This window comes from Mustelus asterias, chromosome 8, assembly GCF_964213995.1.
Source record: "Mustelus asterias chromosome 8, sMusAst1.hap1.1, whole genome shotgun sequence".
Classification (NCBI taxonomy): domain Eukaryota; kingdom Metazoa; phylum Chordata; class Chondrichthyes; order Carcharhiniformes; family Triakidae; genus Mustelus; species Mustelus asterias.
The window spans coordinates 103158245-103176832 of record NC_135808.1 but is presented as its reverse complement, the minus strand read 5'-3'; the positions used below and the strand labels follow the sequence as shown (position 1 = coordinate 103176832).

The 18588-nt window shown below is 42.9% G+C and overlaps 1 protein-coding gene across 2 annotated transcripts in view; it reads right to left on the bottom strand.

Annotated features, from left to right (window-relative positions):
* plpp3 (phospholipid phosphatase 3) overlaps positions 1–18588 on the bottom strand; it is a 130668-nt gene that overhangs the window by 84860 nt on the left and 27220 nt on the right. The window contains exon 2 of one of the 2 annotated variants that reach the window (XM_078218641.1): positions 5377–5531. In XM_078218641.1, coding sequence (XP_078074767.1) covers positions 5377–5531 — 155 coding nt within the window. Of the gene's footprint in view, positions 1–3610; positions 3769–5376; positions 5532–18588 lie in introns of both variants that reach the window. The other variant, XM_078218639.1, reaches the window with a different exon arrangement.

The following is an 18588-nucleotide window of genomic DNA, read 5'->3' as shown; positions in this document are numbered from 1 at the left end:
ACATAGAAGCAATTTGCCAGAACAGGCAGAGCAAAAAGTCAGTTTGGTAGCACAGTGCATTCTTCGAACTTTATCCTTTACCAAAATGATCACCCATGTGGGGACTGTGGACCGGGTGGTCACATGGATGCTGTGATGACATGGCACCATAAGAGGTCATGTGTGGGTAGTATGGGACTTCTCCCCGGAGCGCGGGCAGACATGTAAGAGCTGGACTTAATAAACCGTTGTTGTTCTTCTAAGTCCTTGGTCACCGGTTATTGGAATCCAGCACTTCTACAGAAACCTCTTGAACTCCACCATGCTGTCAGAAGCAGCAGCAGAAACAAATCAAACTCTTTGTCATGAAGAAGGACAGAAAAATCTATAGGAGAACAAGTCACAGCCCAACACAAAGTGACACACTCAGACCAGTCACTCCAACTCACCTCCATAACTGAGGATAGATGCATGGGACAAAACAATATTCAACCAAACATTCAAAAGCAAGGGCATACTATTTTATCCTCGGTCCACAACAATAAGGAGAAAGTAGCCAATAAAAAGGAACTCGCTGCCCCATCGTGCAGTGGAGTCTGAATCGTTGAATGCTTTCAAGAAGAAGATAGACATATTTATAATAAAAAAGGGATAAAAGGATATGGGGAACTTGTAGAGGGGTGGATTTGAGACCAGGGAGAGATCTGCCATGATCTGGTTGAATGGCGGAAGCAGGCTTGGAGGGTTGAATTTGCCTACTTCTGCTTCTAATTCCTATGTTCTTATTAATCAAATGGGATTGTTTAGTCCATTTGTACTCAGAATGTAAGTTTCTAGAATTTGGTTTGTTTTTTGATTATCAAGTGAGGATGCCAATGGCTCAGATTGAAACCATTAATCCACTTTGAATGCCCAGTATCAGTGTCAAGGACCTCAACGTTAGATATGACACAGAATAGACACGGAGTAAAATTCTCTGCGATTGCCCAAAAATATATTGATGCCCAAGCCTTAAGAGTGCTTAATCCTGTGCAATGCACTTAATGCTGAGCTGTGTCAAGATTCAGGCAAGTCCATGCTGCAGGCCCATGAGGAACTGAGTTGAGAGGACATCAATCACTTTAAAGCAAGATTCTTACAGCGATTTAAAATGCAGAGTTGACACAGAACAAAAAAATAGAACAGGTGCAGAGGATTGGGAAACATGAACCACAATCAAACCAAGTTAATACCAATGCTCGAATAAATAAGTCAGGATAGTGAAGCCAGGTTACAAATAGTTTTTGCTAAGGCGTTCCCTGTTTACAATACATGTATTTTCTGTGCATTGTTGCATCTGACAAATGAATCTCTTCAGTCATCAATCACTGCCAATAACAGATACAATTCTGAAGCATTGGGAATGGGAGGCAGCCAACTACACTTTTCTGCAGCGACTATAATCAAAGATGACACTTGGAAGCTGGGTTCACTCGTAACTATACAATGTTTTCACTTTACTCAGTCTTTTTAAAAACTTTTTAAAGTCAACTTTCTGCTCAACAGAATGAGGAACTCAGTAGTCAATAATAAAACTCTTTCCATTGCAGGCATTTGAATACCAGCCGTAAGCATCCCAGGCTGGAAGTCAAGCTCCTTCTACTCTGCGCCAACAGCATGTCCCATCTCCAAGTTCAAAAGCACCATTACAGCAGCAGCTTTCTGCTTTGCCCAATAGGAACTGGTTCAAGGTTGTTCAAACTCACTTCACAGCTGATCCTTAAGCCAACAGGCAAAGGAGGCGTTCATCTTTGAATTTTGAATGCAGATCCCAAAGGTGAAAAGCCAATGTACAATCCGCAACACTGGATCGATCTTTTGACGGAATTTATGGTAAATAGCAACTCAATCTCTGAAACCATCTTGCTAAGTTCCTGATCAGCTGTTGCACTATCTACCTTGGGTGACAGTACAGTCATAGTGGAAGAATCCAAGCAACAAATGCTTAAGCCGCGGAAATGCAAGTGGGCTGGGCAAGAAATTACCTAGGAAGTATTTCAATCATTACTGCCTTACTCTCAGACATGCATTCTAAATAGTAATTGAAACGACCCTGGAGGTTGAGGCACAATGTGTACAGCCGCAGCTGGAGAGCACTGTAGGCTGAAAAGGAGGAAAAGAATCACTAAATCCTTTATGGAATCTGCAGAATCTATTGCATACATTTCAACAACCTTAGTTTAACGGCATGTTGCCAAAGTAATTAATTTTCCCAGTTTCAAAGCCTTTTGGAAATCTGATGTTATCCCAGGCCTTCCAAGGTTGTTGCTGTTTTAATTTTTAAAAAACTCCTTTTCTATTTTCTCAATCATAACCATTTCTCTTTACCTTTTAGCTTGATTGGTTAATTTGGTATTTCGGAATCCTGAGGGCCTCTTTAACATACCATTACCTCAAAATGAGAACCGCCTTGTAGATAAACACCCCGACATACGCTTTACAAGAACAGCCAATTCGCATAGCGATGGTGTTGCTATAGACACCAAAAATGTAGCAAACTCACTAGGAAAAGCTATTTTTGAAACTTTGCCACCGTAGTATGGAGATATTCCTGGCAGGGACTTCAAGGTGAGAAGGTTTGGGGCTGGTCATTTCTATTTGATGAAATTTTAGATGTGGTTTTCCCCTCATCAAGGGAGCATGTCCAAACAAAAAAATTAAAACCTCATTTCAGATGAAAGCAGCTGAATTAGTTAAAAGAGAAAACAGAATGGAATAGCTGGGAAAGCTTGTGGATTTTGAAAGCCAACCAACTCCCAATTTGAAAAGTCATGAAGGTGACTTTCCCCTCTTTTTTTAATATTCTTTCATAGGATGTGGGCATCGCCATTTATTGCCCATCCCTAATTCCCCTTGAGGGGGGGGGGGCGGTATTTCTTTTGAAGAGTCAACCACATTGCGGTGGATCTGGAGTCACATGTAGGCCAGACCAGGTAAGGGTGGCAGATTTCCTTCCCTAAAGGGCATTAGTGAACCAGATGGGTTTTTATGACAATGGTTTTGTGGCCATCATTGGGCTTTCAATTCTCGATTTTCTTTTTATTCATTCAAATTTCACCATCTGCAGTGGTGGGATTTGAACCTGGGTCCGAAGAGCATTACCCTGGATCACTAGAAAACTAGCCCAGTGACAATACCACTACGCCACTACCTCCCCGACTAGTAAGGCTAGCATTTCTGGTATAAAAGGAGCAATTCCTGGGACAGCGGGTTTTGATTTCATTATCTTGCTATTTGAACCCATTTACCATTTTGGAGGTCAGTGCACCTTTTGCCAGATTTTAGGTGAAACTCAGGAAAATCTGACATCCCATCTCCATATGCCACCGCTATGCCTTTCTTTGCACCAAAAGAATGAGGAATTTCAGGCTTTCGGTATAAATCTAATTATATCACCAGAAACTTTGGCCAGAAGGAATAATTTTACAATTCTGTGCTTCCTGTTGAAACCTTTTAGTGTAATGTTCACTGGTTTTGAAATGGCATTATGAAGGAAGTAACCTTTGTGAAGGAATTCTGCAGATTTATGGCTTGCTTTCAGCTAGCAGACATAAAGGCACAATTGATTTGATCAAAGTGATTGGAGACTTACAGAGAGGATGGTGATTAGAATACCAGCAGCAGAAAGCACAGCATCACTGATTGTTTCTCCATTCTTATAGGGATACTTGATGCTTTCGTCATTGCAGTAAAATCCACGCTTATAAGGTTTGATGGTGCTAGTTTCGATAACCAGGAAAGGTAGGCCAGCTAATAGAAAGGACGACAACAGACACAGACAAAGCAAGAGTAAGTAACAGAGACGACAAACAGCTTAGGGGCACAACTGCTTCAACAGAGTAAAATGTGGCATTGCAGGACAAACACAAGAAAAAAATCCATTCACTAATTCCAAGGCCCCCACCCTCCCCACCCCATTTACTCTTCCAAACCTCATGGTGCACTCATAAACCGTGCATTATAGATGGTAGAAATTGTTAGAATTACCCCCAAAATGCACATTGCTTCACTTGTACAATGGGATGGTCAAGCCACCTATGCTCAAAAAAAAGAGATTAATTCATATATTCTTATTTGCACACTATTTGTAAAACATTTCTTATGGCAAAAATATGCATGAAGTCAATTATTAGTAATTTCAGTGGAATTTATTCTGTTTAGATTCTAACAAGACTAGTTTGTCATATGTTTAGTTGTGGATTGAAGATTCCCTGCTGATGGGAATTAATATGTAAACAGAGGGAAATCCTTCAATAGTAATCGTCTTGTAATTAGTATTGTAATTAATCACACGGATTTACAAGGGATATTAGTGCATGAGCAGCCCTGACAACTCAATTAATCCTCTAATCCCTAATAACTCTTTGAAACACTTGCACAATTCTTCATTTCTTCACTTCATTTGATCCCCACCTCATTTTTTTGACACTTCCTTTTTATACATTTCTTTTTGGCTCCAATTGTTTTTTTAAATATAGAACTCTGCTTAATGATGTACATATGACAGGAAAGGGCATTGCCCTTTCATGGGACATGGGTTAAACCCTGATATGAAGATGATATAAGCCTCCCCTTATCCCTTTCTGTGCCTTTCAGTCACACAGAACAGAACGGTGAGATCACTCTCACTCAGTGGAGTCCAAAAGGCACAGCTGGTGTTGGAAGCTAAAAATATTCCTCTGATGCCATAATAAACACACTTTTGAGATTGGGGTTCCCAAATTTTTTTTGTGTGCGTGTGATTGTTAAAATTAAATTGTGTTTTTGATTTCCCCAGGAGGAAATCACAGAAACCGGCCGGTACAGTGACACAGTGGTTAGCACTGCTGCCTCACAGCTCCAGGGGCCCGGGTTCAATTCCAGCCTTGGGTGACCGTCTGTGTGGAGTTTGCGCAGTGTCTGCGTGGGTTTCCTCCGGGTGCTCCAGTTTCCTCCCACAGTCCAAAGATGTGCAGGTTAGGTAGATTGGCTAAGTTAAATTAACCCTTGTTGTCCAAAGATGTGCAGGTTAAATGGATCAGGCATGGTAAATGTGTGGGGTTACAGGAATCGGACAGGGGGAGAGGACCTGGGTAGGATATTCTGTCGGAGGGTCGGTATAGACTCGATTGGGCCGAATGGCCTCTGTAGTGATTCTATGAAATTACTGAATGCCATATAGATTTACAGGGATTAGGCTTGACCACCATCTCAAGTTGCTCAATTAAAAGAACTTCCGTGATGCTCCTTAAAATATATGGAGCGCAGTCCAGGGAACTGCCGAGATTCAGAGCACCCATCAAGAAAAGAATGACTGTCAGGAAGTGCCACATTTCACTTTGTCTTGGCTTGGCCATGCACCAGCAGATATAAACTTACACAAGCAATTGGCAGTAGTGTTCCCACTGCTAAGAGCAGGAGATTGGGTACCACACTTTTCTTATAGCTGTACTTGATGCTGTCGTCATCGCAGTAAAACCCTCTTTGATAGGGAGAGATGCCTGCAACATTTATAACTGCAGCTGGAAGAATAACTGAACAGATAAAGAAATAAACGTGAGTGTTACAAATCTGCTGATCAGATTCCAAACCAACAGAGAGACCCATCCAGGTCAGATTTGTAACTACGACATGGTTCGATTTTGTTTTAAATTAAAGTTGCAATATTATACCTTGCGGCAAAACAATGAATTCCATGGCTGACAATGAATTAGGTTAATTTAACCTAAGGCATGAGACAACACATAATAAAGGCCCAGCATCACCAGCATTTTTTGTTACAAATTTGTACTGCACAGTTAACCCACTTGGTGGGATAATGCCACTGCTGTGAAGTAACACTGTCATAGCATTCAATACCAATAACCATGGTAATAGGCTGTTCCACAAATCAAGTGAATGTCCTTTCCAAGGAAGAATTGTATGATGCTGCTGTGCCTTTTCCACAAATATTCCCGTTACGCATCCACTGCTTTTCCCATATTACCAATCATCCCTGTTGTAGATTGTCCAGCAGGCTTTGTAAAAACAACAGGCATTGCCACTGTTCCACCCAAAAAAACTTTATAACTAATAAAATGCTGAATCATGATGTTTTGTTGTAGATGTTACACATTTAAACCATTGTATGTCAACCAACAAGAGACAGAGTGAATAAAATTAAACCGCACCATAGTAATGGCAAATTATAGCAGAATAGTATTTATGTCTGATTACCTACAGTTCATTAAACTTCTACAAATTGGAAGTAAATTCCAAAGACAATTACACTCGAGTCTTCTGTACAATGATATCAATAGTGCAAATGTGCCACCTAAGAAACTTTGAACGCTTCAAGTGTTAACAATCTAACCAAAGCATACATAATTTTTCTGAAATAGTATACAAATTTATTGTTCCTTTGTGGGACATTGGTTACAGTCATGCAATTGCTAATCTAAAATGCATATGGTTAAGCTCCAAATATACATTAACCCTGGTTAGGTGCATTGACCATGCTAAATTCTCCCTCAGTGTACCTGAACAGGTGCCGGAGTGTGGCGACTGGGGAATTTTCACAGTAACTTCACTGCAGTGTCAATGTATGCCTACTTGTGACACTAATTAATAAACTTTTAAAAAAACAATTCTCCCGAGTGACCAGAAATGATTAACTTGAGGATTTAGACATTGAAGTGACAAATACTAGCAGGCCTGGATGGCAAGTTTATCAAATTTGATTTTTAAAATTAGCATTTGTTATGATGCAGCATTACCGCAACCAATTCAGTCCTGCAGAATATTAGAGATCTCTTCCAGAAAACACAGGTTTTATACAGTCTCTGACCTTGTGACCTCCCAAACCCTTTAATCAATGAGTGTTTAGATTTGACATTTCAAGAAAAATGCCTATGAGCCATAGTCCATAATTCAGATGTGGAAACTCCTTGAACAACACTTTAAAAGGTTCATAAATCTCTAGATGAGAAACCTGGAACCTAAAAAGAACAGTTTGATTACAAGTAAGGCCGCGTTTTATCTTTTAGATAGCTTGACCTTTCTCCAGCAATCGCATACCAGCAGACCTAATCTTGCTGTACTCCTCACCTCCATGTTTGTTGTCCAAGTCAAACTCGCCAACACTCAATAAACAACTAACCTCAAAGCTTTAACAGAGCAGGAAACAAACCAGGACCTTGGGAGTTACATCTTAATGTTAAAAATCTCCATCTCCAATCCATTCCTTCTCTTGAATCTTTGATGACCTCTTTTGCCTCATCACGCAGGTGCAGATCTTTACCAAATGCTCCCTTTTAAGGCACCAGGTTGCAGCAAAGTTAAGCATTTTCAAACCTTTACTTCACTCAGGGCAGACTTGTTATCATATCTTATCATCTGGCTTGCAGTTAAATCAGCGGATTCACATTGTTCATTCTTCATGGAACCACAGTGGCTGATCAATCAGCTCTTTAGAGTACAAGGAATTTGAAACCCACCATTTCGCTGCAAACACAGACAAATGGGTCACCAAAGGCTGGCATATTTAGATTGCCTGCTCTTCCAATACTAACCTAAATAAGTGTCAGTGGGTGCAATGGGGTGGACATCAGACTTTCAGCTTTGGTTTAAATCCAGCCTGGAATAATAGGATGAAAATCTCCATTTGCTGCAAAGTCCCATCTAGTCTCAAACCAGTTTCTGCACAGGCCTATTACAGCTTTATGCATGGCATTAATTACCATGCGAGACCACGGGTAGGGAAGTTTAGGAAATGGCCCGATACAGTAGGAGATGCTCTCCTGAGATTGGGGTTCAGGCACATCTAATTCACCTGGGAGTGCCTAATGCTGACAATGGAATCCCAAGCTAAAGTAATTGTCCCAATCTTCAACTCTGATCTCTTGTCATCTGAGAGTTTTGGACAAGGGATATGAGAGGTCACTTATGTGAAATGTTACTCACCAAATACAAATAAATCTTTGACCTACAGGCTGTGAATTATATTGTTTGTTTCTAATATTTCAGCCATTTATAATGGTGAATAAAATTTTCCGTTATTTCCAGTATCATGATAGATAGAAGGTAACTGTTCAAGTTGTATGTTCTGGGGACTTTTATGTTCTTGTTTGACTCTGGGTCAAAGACTTACTGTTCAAATTAGGAGTTAGCTTTAAAGTAGCTTGGTAATATTGGGTCACAGAATTGCTACAGTGCAGAAAAAGGCCATTTGGCCCATTGTGGCTGCACCAGCTCTCCAAATGAACAATTCATTTAGTGCCATTCTCCTGCCCTCTCCCTGTAACCCTGTGCATCCTTCTCTTTCAGTTTAACTACATTTTGAGTGCTTCAAATGAACCTGCCTCCACCACACTCTCCGAAGTGCATTCCAGTCCTTAATCTGCTGACGTTTGCTGTGTGGTCATTTACCCCAACATTCAAAACCACCTCCAAAAAATGCCGGTTTTAAGTTATGCCCTATTCAAACTACTTGGCAGATTGAGTGTGGCCGGAATTCTCCGATCTCGTTCGCCCCGCCACCGTTCAGCCAAAATTCCATTCACTGCAGCGGGACAGGAGAGTCCCAGCCGCGGGCGAGTTCGGAGAATTCCAGCCTACGTTCGGACAGAAGCTCATGGGTTAACTGTATGAGATCAATCCTCCGAAAGTTTTGTTATCCCTCACTCAACATAAGGAGATCTCGGCCGAAAATTTCCCGTCTCTTCCTTTCTCTGCTGGAATCGTAGCAGGTGAGACACTGACAGACCATTGAGCTTGGGCAGGAATTTCCGGTCTTGGGGTGTGCACAGCTGGACAAACCCGCCCCTCCTCTAGATAGTGTCAACCACTTGTATTGATTTATGGATCTGGCCTAACACAAGTGAGTAAAGTCACACAGAAAGCTCCAGTGTCTTATCACTCCAAAGTCATAAGACAGGGAGGTGCGGAACACTGCCAGGGTGGGGGTAAGATCACAGCTTCAGTTCTGGTGTTTTCCTTCCTGCTAACGAAAATTCATTAAAATATTTAAGCATAAACCAGAGCCTTCATTTAAGAAATAGAAGTAAGTGAGAAATTTCCCCTCAGTTTTAATAAACAAACTTTTGACATCTGGCTTACATTTTGGAAATTTCCAGATAGCCTGTTTAAAAATCCAGACTTTCCGGTCCAATTCCATACAGGTGGCAACCCTACGGCAGGTTGCAACCTCAAATCCCAGGCAATTCCAGCTAAGGTCATTTTCTTCCTTGAGAAGTATGAGTGAATGCGAGCGTACTAAACGGCAACATGAGTGACAGGTCAGTGGCTATGCTGCTAGCTTCACTTTGCTCTGTGGTTAAACAAAAGGGCTTCCATTCGCACAGACCCAAGCTCATTTCAAGGACTGTTTTGGTTTAAGGAGGAAGGAAGGGAGTGGTTTTTTAAAAAAATCTATTCAGTCAGTTTGATCAATTTGTAGTGTTAAGAGAGGAAAAGAAATCAAAGGCCTCAGAAAGAAGTCAGCATTGTGTCAAAATTCTTTGAAATTTTACTCCCTCAGATTTTAATGCTCAAGACCACTTTAGAAAAACAGGGATTGGCTTTCGAGGACCGCCTGAGGGAAAGCAGAGGACACTTTGTGCTGGGCTCACACTCATGTGGTGCACATAACTGAAGTGGCTTGTGTCTGCCTCTCGGTCTTAGATCCAGGCTTTTACCTCAGGAAGCAAATAAACACATTTCAAACTTTGTAGTTCGCCTTATTAAAAAAAAGAATCAGGAATTTCAAAATGAATATTTCCCACACATAAAGCGCTTATTGAAAAAAAGAGTTAGAGCCAGCATAATTATCTCCTGCGCTCTATAATACCTCATTCACTCAACTGGATTTGGTGTGGGGGAGGAGGTGGGAGTAAATGATGTACACTCAGGCCTCAAAAAGCTATAAGCCTGGCAGTCATTTTGGGATCGTGCCTCCTATATTGCTCTTTGGCGATTCCACGAGAGTTCACAGGGCCAACAACAATGTAACGGACGTGGGCAGGGCAGATGGACCTCTGTGCCACCACGAACACATCTCCAGTTCCCATCTATGTCACACAGCTGGAAAATTTGGCACCAGCCCAATGTGAGAGGATTGCCAAGAGCTCACCCACCATCGCCTCCCCTGCCCAGACCTTAACCATGTCCTCTGTGCAAGAGGCCAATGAAGAGGCTTTCATTTAAAGTTGGCGCTTTTCAGGATTTGATGGTACTTGCATTGTCTGGGAACCCCTCTGGGCTGATTTACACCCATCTGGAGACCAGTGATCTCACTGGGCCCCTTTAGCCAAGAAAGTGGGTACACCTGGTGCAGGGAGTCCTTACACCCACTCCATTCCCAGGGACATCCGCATTGTAAGAACAAAGCCGAGATTACAGAGTGGCCAGCAGTTGCATGATGAAAATTTAGCGGTCTAAATAATCTGCACACATTGCTACTTCAAACAGTGCTATGTAGGCTAGGTCAATTCCCTGGAGGCAGACAGTGCCTTGGATCATGGCTCAGGTAGCTTTCTTCAATGGTATCAATGAAGAACACCATGCAAAGGACAGCAATGGCCCACAGCACTGTCTGATCCTGTATAATGGAAGCAAGTTGACTATGGAACATCGCTTTGAAATGGTGATCTGCAAGTTAGTTTTTAGCTCAGTGTCTCGGATTTGGTCTTTGGTGATGCAAAACTATTATCAAACGAATATTCTATTGATGTATATATGAATAGAAAGGGGTGGGAATCGCTTTGACTTTGGAAGTGACAACCAGGATGATACATTACAGGGAGCTGATCTAATATCACTTGTATTCCTTTGTTGACCAAAGCCGGAATTTACTCGCAACAGAATTTCAAGAACATGTCACTATTATTCAACACCTTAAGCCACTTAAATTAACTTAATATTTCAAGAGGAATAAAAAGAAATGACTAAAAATGTAATAACCAGTGTTTTGGAATGAGTAAAGCCCACACAGAGTGGTATAAGCAAGGGTTTGTGTCATGTGGGAATTCCTCACCTTGATTGAAGAGGGAAAAAAAAACAATTAAACCTTTTTATACCTACGGTGGCACAGTTGTTAGCACTGCTGCCTCACCGCGCCAGGGACCCAGGTTCAATTCTGGTCTCGGGTGACTGTCTGTGAGGAGTTTGCACCTTCTTCCCGTGTCTGCATGGGTTTCCTCCGGGTGCTCCAGTTTCCTCCCACACTCCAAAGATGTGTCGGTCAGATGGATTGGCCATGTTAAATTGTCCCTTTGGTGTCTCAAGATATATAGGTTAGGGGGATTAGTCGCATAAATATGTGGGGTTTTGGGGATAGGGCCTGGGTAAGAGTTGGTGCAGACTTGATGGGTCAAATGGCCTCCTTCTACATTGTAGAGACTCTATGATTACTATAAGGGGCGACACTGGCACAATGGAATTATCACTGAACTAGCAATCCAGAGACGCAGGGTAATGTTCTGGGGGCCCAGGTTTGAATCTCAGCGAGACAGATGGTGAAATTTAAATTCAATAGTAATCTAGTATGAAAAGTCTAATGACGACCATAAAAACTCCATCTGGTTCACTAATGTCCTTCAGGGAAGGAAATCTGCCACCCTTACCTGGTCTGGCCTATATATGATTCTGGACCCACAGCAACGTGGTTGACTCTCAAATGCCCTCTGAAATGGTGGGCAGTTAGGGATGGGCAATAAGTGCTGACCCAGCCAGTGACGCCCACATCCCATAAAAATGAATTTTAAAAAGCTTATGTATTTAGTTCAACAAAGCCTTTCATGGCTACAATATTACTTTGCCACCAAAACTAAAACTATATCAGCTGACAATTTTTCCTGGTTTCCCCAGAAAATTCCAGCAAAGAGCAAGCATTATACAGGTGCCATCTGTGATTGGAACTTGGGGAACAAATGTTTGCATATATCAGGAGTGTTTATTCTGCAGATATATTTACAATGAATGATTTAATGATGGAGAACAAATTACTGCAGTAGGATTTAACGTGGCCTGTGGGGAATGATGGCACTGGGTCTGAAGATAGATTATTGACCAAAGGCATTGAACGGAATCTTATTGAGGTATCAGAGGGGGGGGGGGGGGGGGGGGGGGAGGGACACGGTGGCTGCTACCAGATGGACTGGCACTGGAGGCCCGGGATTGCAGAGCAACCCAAGCCACAGATATGTAATGGTAGGGGAGGGTTAATGGGAGAAGGGCGTCAGGGGTTCAGCAGCAAGGGCAGGAGGGTGGCTCTCACTGGGCCCCCATCCCTCCCTGGTCCAATCACTCAGTTAACACCAGCAATAGCAGGATGAGGCCCTTAAGTGCTCATGATACCACTTAAAGGCCTCAATTGGCGGCAGACAGGATGGTTGACCATGAGTCTTCCCGCCCGGAACTTAATTCTGGCAGGGGTGGGAAGACAGCAGGGTTCCACTATGCCATCATTCAGCCTAAGAAAATGCTCTTCCCGCCTCCAATCTTTCCACCAGGGAGAGCGCAAGATTCCAGCCATTAACTCCCTCTTCACAGATGCTGTCTAATCTGTTGAGTGTTTCCAGTATCAATTTTCAGGATGGCTAGTGGGTGTGGGATTATAAGGTTTGTGCATAAGATATATCTCAATTAGATGGGAGCGCTGTTCACTCTGTGTATCCATTGAAATTTAAAGCCAACAAAAATGAGGCCCACTCTCTTTATACGAACAGACATAAAAATAATTGGCAGCTGTGACAACACATGGGGATCATGTTATTTTTTGCAGCAGGGTCCCCGCACCCGCCCCCAAAAAAAAAATTATCACTGTCTCTTATCTCCATAGAAGTTAACTACTGTGTGATTCGAGCTTTTGCAAATTTTGTTACAAGTCGGTTTGCTGTTCTATTTGCTGGGCGGCACAGTAGCACAGTGGTTAGCACTGCTGCTTCACAGCTCCAGGGACCTGGGTTCGATTCCCGGCTTGGGTCACTGTCTGTGTGGAGTTTGCACATTCTCCTCGTGTCTGCGTGAGTTTCCTCCGGGTGCTCCGGTTTCCTCCCACAGTCCAAAGATGTGCGGGTTAGGTTGATTGGCCATGCTAAAATTGCCCCTTAGTGTCCTGAGATGCATAGGTTGGAGGGATCAGTGGGTAAAAAATATGTAGGGATATAGGGGTAGGGCCTGGGTGGGATTGTGGTCGGTGCAGACTTGATGGGCCGAATGGCCTCTTTCTGGGTTTCTATGATTTCTATTTTCAATGAGGCATTATTGCTCATTTTAGGTGGCTTTTAGAAGAATCCTGACATGTATTTCAATAAATTGCTGCAGAATAAATTTTTAAAACACAGTTGTCAAATGGTCCCATCCGGAGCTCTGATGATTGGTTTGTTGAAAGCATCGACTATAATTGGAAACCACACGGTTGATCCTCCACTAACGCAATGATTCCAACTTCAGTTTCTGGACCAGTGCGTGTAGATTGTTGCCATTACCACGACAACAGCAGTCTGGGCTAACTAGTGCAATATTGTACTGTCACATTTTGGCATTTTCTTCTTAAAGCGGGAGTGATGGCCTGGTGGTATTATCGCTGGACTATTCATCCAGAAACTCAGCTAATGTTCTGGGGACCCGGGTCCGAATCCCGCCACGGCAGATGGTGTAATTTGAATTCAATAAAAAATATCCGGAATTAAGAATCTATTGATGACCATAAAACCATTGTCAATTGTCGGAAAATCCCATCCGGTTCACTTTTATCCTTTAGGGAAGGAAATCTGCTGTCCTTACCTGTCTGGCCTACATGTGACTCTAGAGCCACAGCAATGTGGTTGACTCTCAACTGCCCTCCAAGGGCAACCAAGGATGGGCAATAAATGCTGGCCAGCCAGTGACACCCACATCCCACAAATGAACAAAAAATAAAGATTGTATTTGCACAAATAGGATTCTGAACGAAAAAGGAAGTTACACGTGGGGGTTGTGTTTTAAATTGAAGAGTTTTAAACTTGTCACTAGGAGAATTGTCTTCTTTGCACAGCACCACAGAATCTTTACCATCCACTTTGAACTGGCTGATTTAAAGGTACGGACCAAAGGACAGCACACCTGACAACGTGGTGCTCCCTCAGTGCTGCATTACTGCAGTGAACTGGTCGCAAGGCATGTCACCTGCCCCTGTGGGTATCAGGGAATAAAATGACATTAATCAAAAGGTACAAAATCACCTGGAAAAAGTTCATGAGAGGTTAATTCAATGTCCCTCAGTGGCACAAAACAGGCATTAGTGAATGGGCACTCAAATCACATGCCACCGATTTCCATTCACATTTGATGCCACTGGAAAGGAAAAGTGGGCAACATATATATATATATATATAAAAATACATACACATACATATATATATATATTTGTTATTGCCCATGTTGCAGCATAGCCAGAGATCAGTTTCACCCCTACTAACCTCGACCTTCAGATGTCAAACGTCAATACAAGTTCTTCCTACCACAGAAAATGATGTTTCTGAAACGCTAATGAAGTTGATTTAAAGAAAGACAAAGACCTATGGTAAGATGATGGTGTTTATTATTACTTCTTAGCTCACCGACTTCAAAAAGCGCAAGTGCTTTTCTGATGGTTTGGAACTGTGAAAAGTTCTTTAGACTTCGGATCACCTTTTGCTCATGCATCGGGTGGTTAATGTTTCCCCCTGACTTTCAAAGCGATTCCCATCAATTCTGCTCCAGAAGGTAAATATGCAAAAGTCTCTTTGACTTTAAGATTTGCCAGCTGCAAAAATACTGTACAGATGAGACCCTGTAACTGAAGAGCTGCCTGGAGACCTGGAGAGATTTCCTGATACCCATTCTGGCCACTCTGTACGTCATGTCACTTTGGAGTGCACTAATTGCTCTAAAATTAAAATCTATCGCATGATAAGTAATGGAATGGGAACAGCAGCAACCCACATGTGAACTGCAAGAACGTGCAACTGAGACAGAGTTCATGATTAAATACCGCTCAATTTTAACTCCAAGATTAGAACATAGCCAAAGCAAACTTCATGCACGTGCACGAGCAGCAGTGGGCAGATGATGTTAACAGCCAAGATTCAAAAAAGCCACACACCAACATCACAACAAAAAGAGCCACAGCTTTGGCAGAAAACTGCTTTCCGATCATTATAAAGTTTATTTATATATTAGTGTCACAAGTAGGCTTACATTAACAGTGCAATGAAGTTACTGTGAAAATCCCCTAGTCGCCACACGCTGGTGCCTGTTCGGGGTACACTGAGGGAGAATTTAGCATGGCCAATACACCTAACCAGCACGTCTTTTGCATTGTGGGAGTAAACCCACACAGACACGGGGAGAATGTGCAAACTCCACACAGGCAATGACCCAAGCTGGGAATCAAACCTGGGTCCCTGGTGCGGTGAGGCAGCAGTGCTAACCATTGTGCTGCCCCCATATAATTGGCTGGGGGGTTGGGGGGGGTAGAGAAAGGAGACTGCTGTCCACAGGACGAATCTTCAACACAGGGGAAGTGTTCCAGGAGGGGAATCGCAATCTAGAGAGAGTGGAAAAACCCAGGGAAGTGGAGACCCAACACTTTCTCATGAGGTTCAGGGGAACACTCCTCTTCTCCAAGGAAAATAAAAGGAAGATATAAAATGTACCTTTCTGGGTCTCCTCTGGTCCCATATGCTATTCCTGGCAAGTTTAATCTACTCACACCTCAGGTAATGATTGCAGAGTGAAGCCTGATCAGCATATTAAAAGAGGACACTGCCAGCTTTGAACAGGTGCCCTTGCTGCCTCCAACTTAATATTGACTGGGGCGAGAAATAAAGGGCAGATCCCTTGTTCCACTTGTACTGGTCTCCATCAAGCAAAGGGAGTTAAAAAGACCACAGACCCTCATGTTAACAACCCCCATCCCAGTTTTGTGCTAGGTTGGGGTTGCAAAGCTGCTGAGCAGTTAAAATTAGCCACTCACTTACTCCCCTCTGATCCCGTTGCCTTCCCATCATGTCCCAGATATAGCCTGCTGGAAGGAAGAGGGAATCCTCTAAACGATAACGTCGGGACCCAACCCGGCAATATTAGTTGGAAACCTGAGCAGTGGGAGGGGAGCAGTTGTGCGTCTCCTCGCCTCACAAGAAAGCCTTGGCCTCACTCAATCCCCCTACATCCACCCATGCGATCGCAGCCGGAAAGCTGCTCCATAGATCGTCTCCCCCTCCACAACTGACCGCCAGGAAGCATTCTTAGAGCCTCCTATCACAGAAACCCCCAACGCTCACAACTGGGTACAGGGAGGAGCCCAGGTAAACGTATTCAGATTATATTAACCCCATGAATGCATGCACATTCCTTTCATTCCCCCCTCCATCCTCCCCACCCCCCGAACTGGTGTTTCAATCAAATGGTTTGAATAATGTTTAAGTTAAGTTTATTTATTAGTGTCACTGGTAGGCTTACATTAACACCGCAATGAAGTTACTGTGAAAATCCTCTAGTCGCCACACTCCAGCTCCTTTATGGGTACACTGCAGGGGAATTTAGCACGGCCAATGCACCTAATGAACATGTCTTTTGGACTGAGAGAGGAAACCGGAGCACCCGGAGGAAATCCATGCAGACACGGGGGGAGAACGTGCAGACTCCGCACAGACAGTGACCCAAGCCGGGAATCGAATGCAGATCCCTGGAGCTGGTTGGCAGCAGTGCTCCACTGTGCCACCCACGGTAATAATGGTATTATTACAAATGGTAATTAAAGGTGCTCAATCATGGATAGATCTATCAATACATTTTTAGAAGATGATTTGTCACTGAGCACAGATGTCACAGTCCAAATCTCATTTTAAGTGTTGAGTGTTCTGACCTGCTGCTGAAAACATGACACTTTGCAATGTGACCAAGCAATTAAACTCACAGTGACATAAAGGCTCTGTTTACTAACTGACAATTAGATTTTGTGTCCCTTAAAGGACAAACTGCCCCACTTGAATGGGATAACATCGGACCCGATTTTAAACTGCCTGTCCAGAATGGACAAAGGAGTTGAGGCTGGGAGAGACAATTTCAATAAGTGGCCTCAAATCTTCATTCATTTCATTTTGGCAGGGAATAGGAGGAACTGAAGTACTCTTTCAGTCTCCATAGGAACACTGTGAGCCGCTATCAATCTGGGCTTGTCCCTACCGCCATCACCACTCCTTCCCACACAACTCCCCACCCCAATCCCCAGCTTGCCAGCCAGCTCAGTACCCATGTCAGCTGGCTTCCCCCTACCACACCCCCACCCCAGTGGCTCATTGGGCAGCTGGTGAGGCACTCCACCCAAACACTCCGCCCAACATCTACCCCAAGGTAACAGCTAACTGAGCCCAATCAATGAGTTGGGAGATTTGCTAACCTGTAGAAATCTGTACAAATAAATCTTACTGCGAGTTTGCATTCCCTAAGATAGGTGCAGCACAGCCTTCCTGCATGCAAAAGCAATAGAAAACATTAAACTATACAAAGTAAACTCACAGCCAAGTTTTCTTGGGACTGACTGCTCATTTTTGTAAAGGAATTGGAACATGGGAAAAAGCTGCAGACAACAAGGGATTAGTAGACAGAATGGGACAGAAAAAATAGCCAGACTGTGCTTTGCTCTTTATGGCTCAATTATATACCGATAAGATGTGCACCATTCAGGTCTCAAGCCAATGCGATGATAAACTTACAATGAATAAGGACAATTTCCACTTCAGGTCCTTTTACAAAAAAAAAGACTGGCAATGTGTGAACAAAATACTAAAAAGGGTCATAACAGCCTGGAGGGGAATAGAGCCTTTTTCAAAAAAAAGATCATTGTGCTGGGATTTACAAAGAATTCACTGTTCTTCCTGCCCACTCAGCTGAGTTTCCAATGCCAGCCTACATTGTACCATTCACCATGGCGCTGGCCGGGTGCACTGTGGTATGCCTGCCTCAAATCTCCAATGGGCGTCGAAGATTAAGTCGCTTCTCAACAACAACCTTCTTTGTTTGTACAAATAATTAAAGAGGGGAAAAAAAACAACAAAGTGGGACAGGAGGCAAAACCTTACAGAATGCACACTGGGCACGTGCAGCACATTCAGAATCAAGGCTAGATCTGTTTTTTTTTTACATTCATCGGAGAAAACTCTTCCCTCAGTTCCCTGGAATTATGCAAAAAAATGGAGATCATATATAATGGAATGAAAGGAGAAGAAAAGTAATGGAAAAGGACATTTCATCCATGCATTCTCCACACAGTATTTACTATGCAAGACTGAATGGATAAGAATATTTTGCCACTCAGTGGGATGTTGTCTTTTAGCAACTCCATCCAATCTAATAAAAAGCTTAAATGGAGGCCTGAAATTGTGGTGTATTAAAGCACATGTAATTCAATCGAACAAGAAATGTACAAAGTCTTACCAAATCTGGCCTCAAACAGTTTGAGAAATTAACCATCCTGAAATGACTATTTTCCTCCAAGTAATAAAGAAACATTAAAATAAACAAGGTGGACTAGCAACATTCTTTGTGGCCACCCACTCATGCTTTCTTCCTCTCGCATTATATTCATCC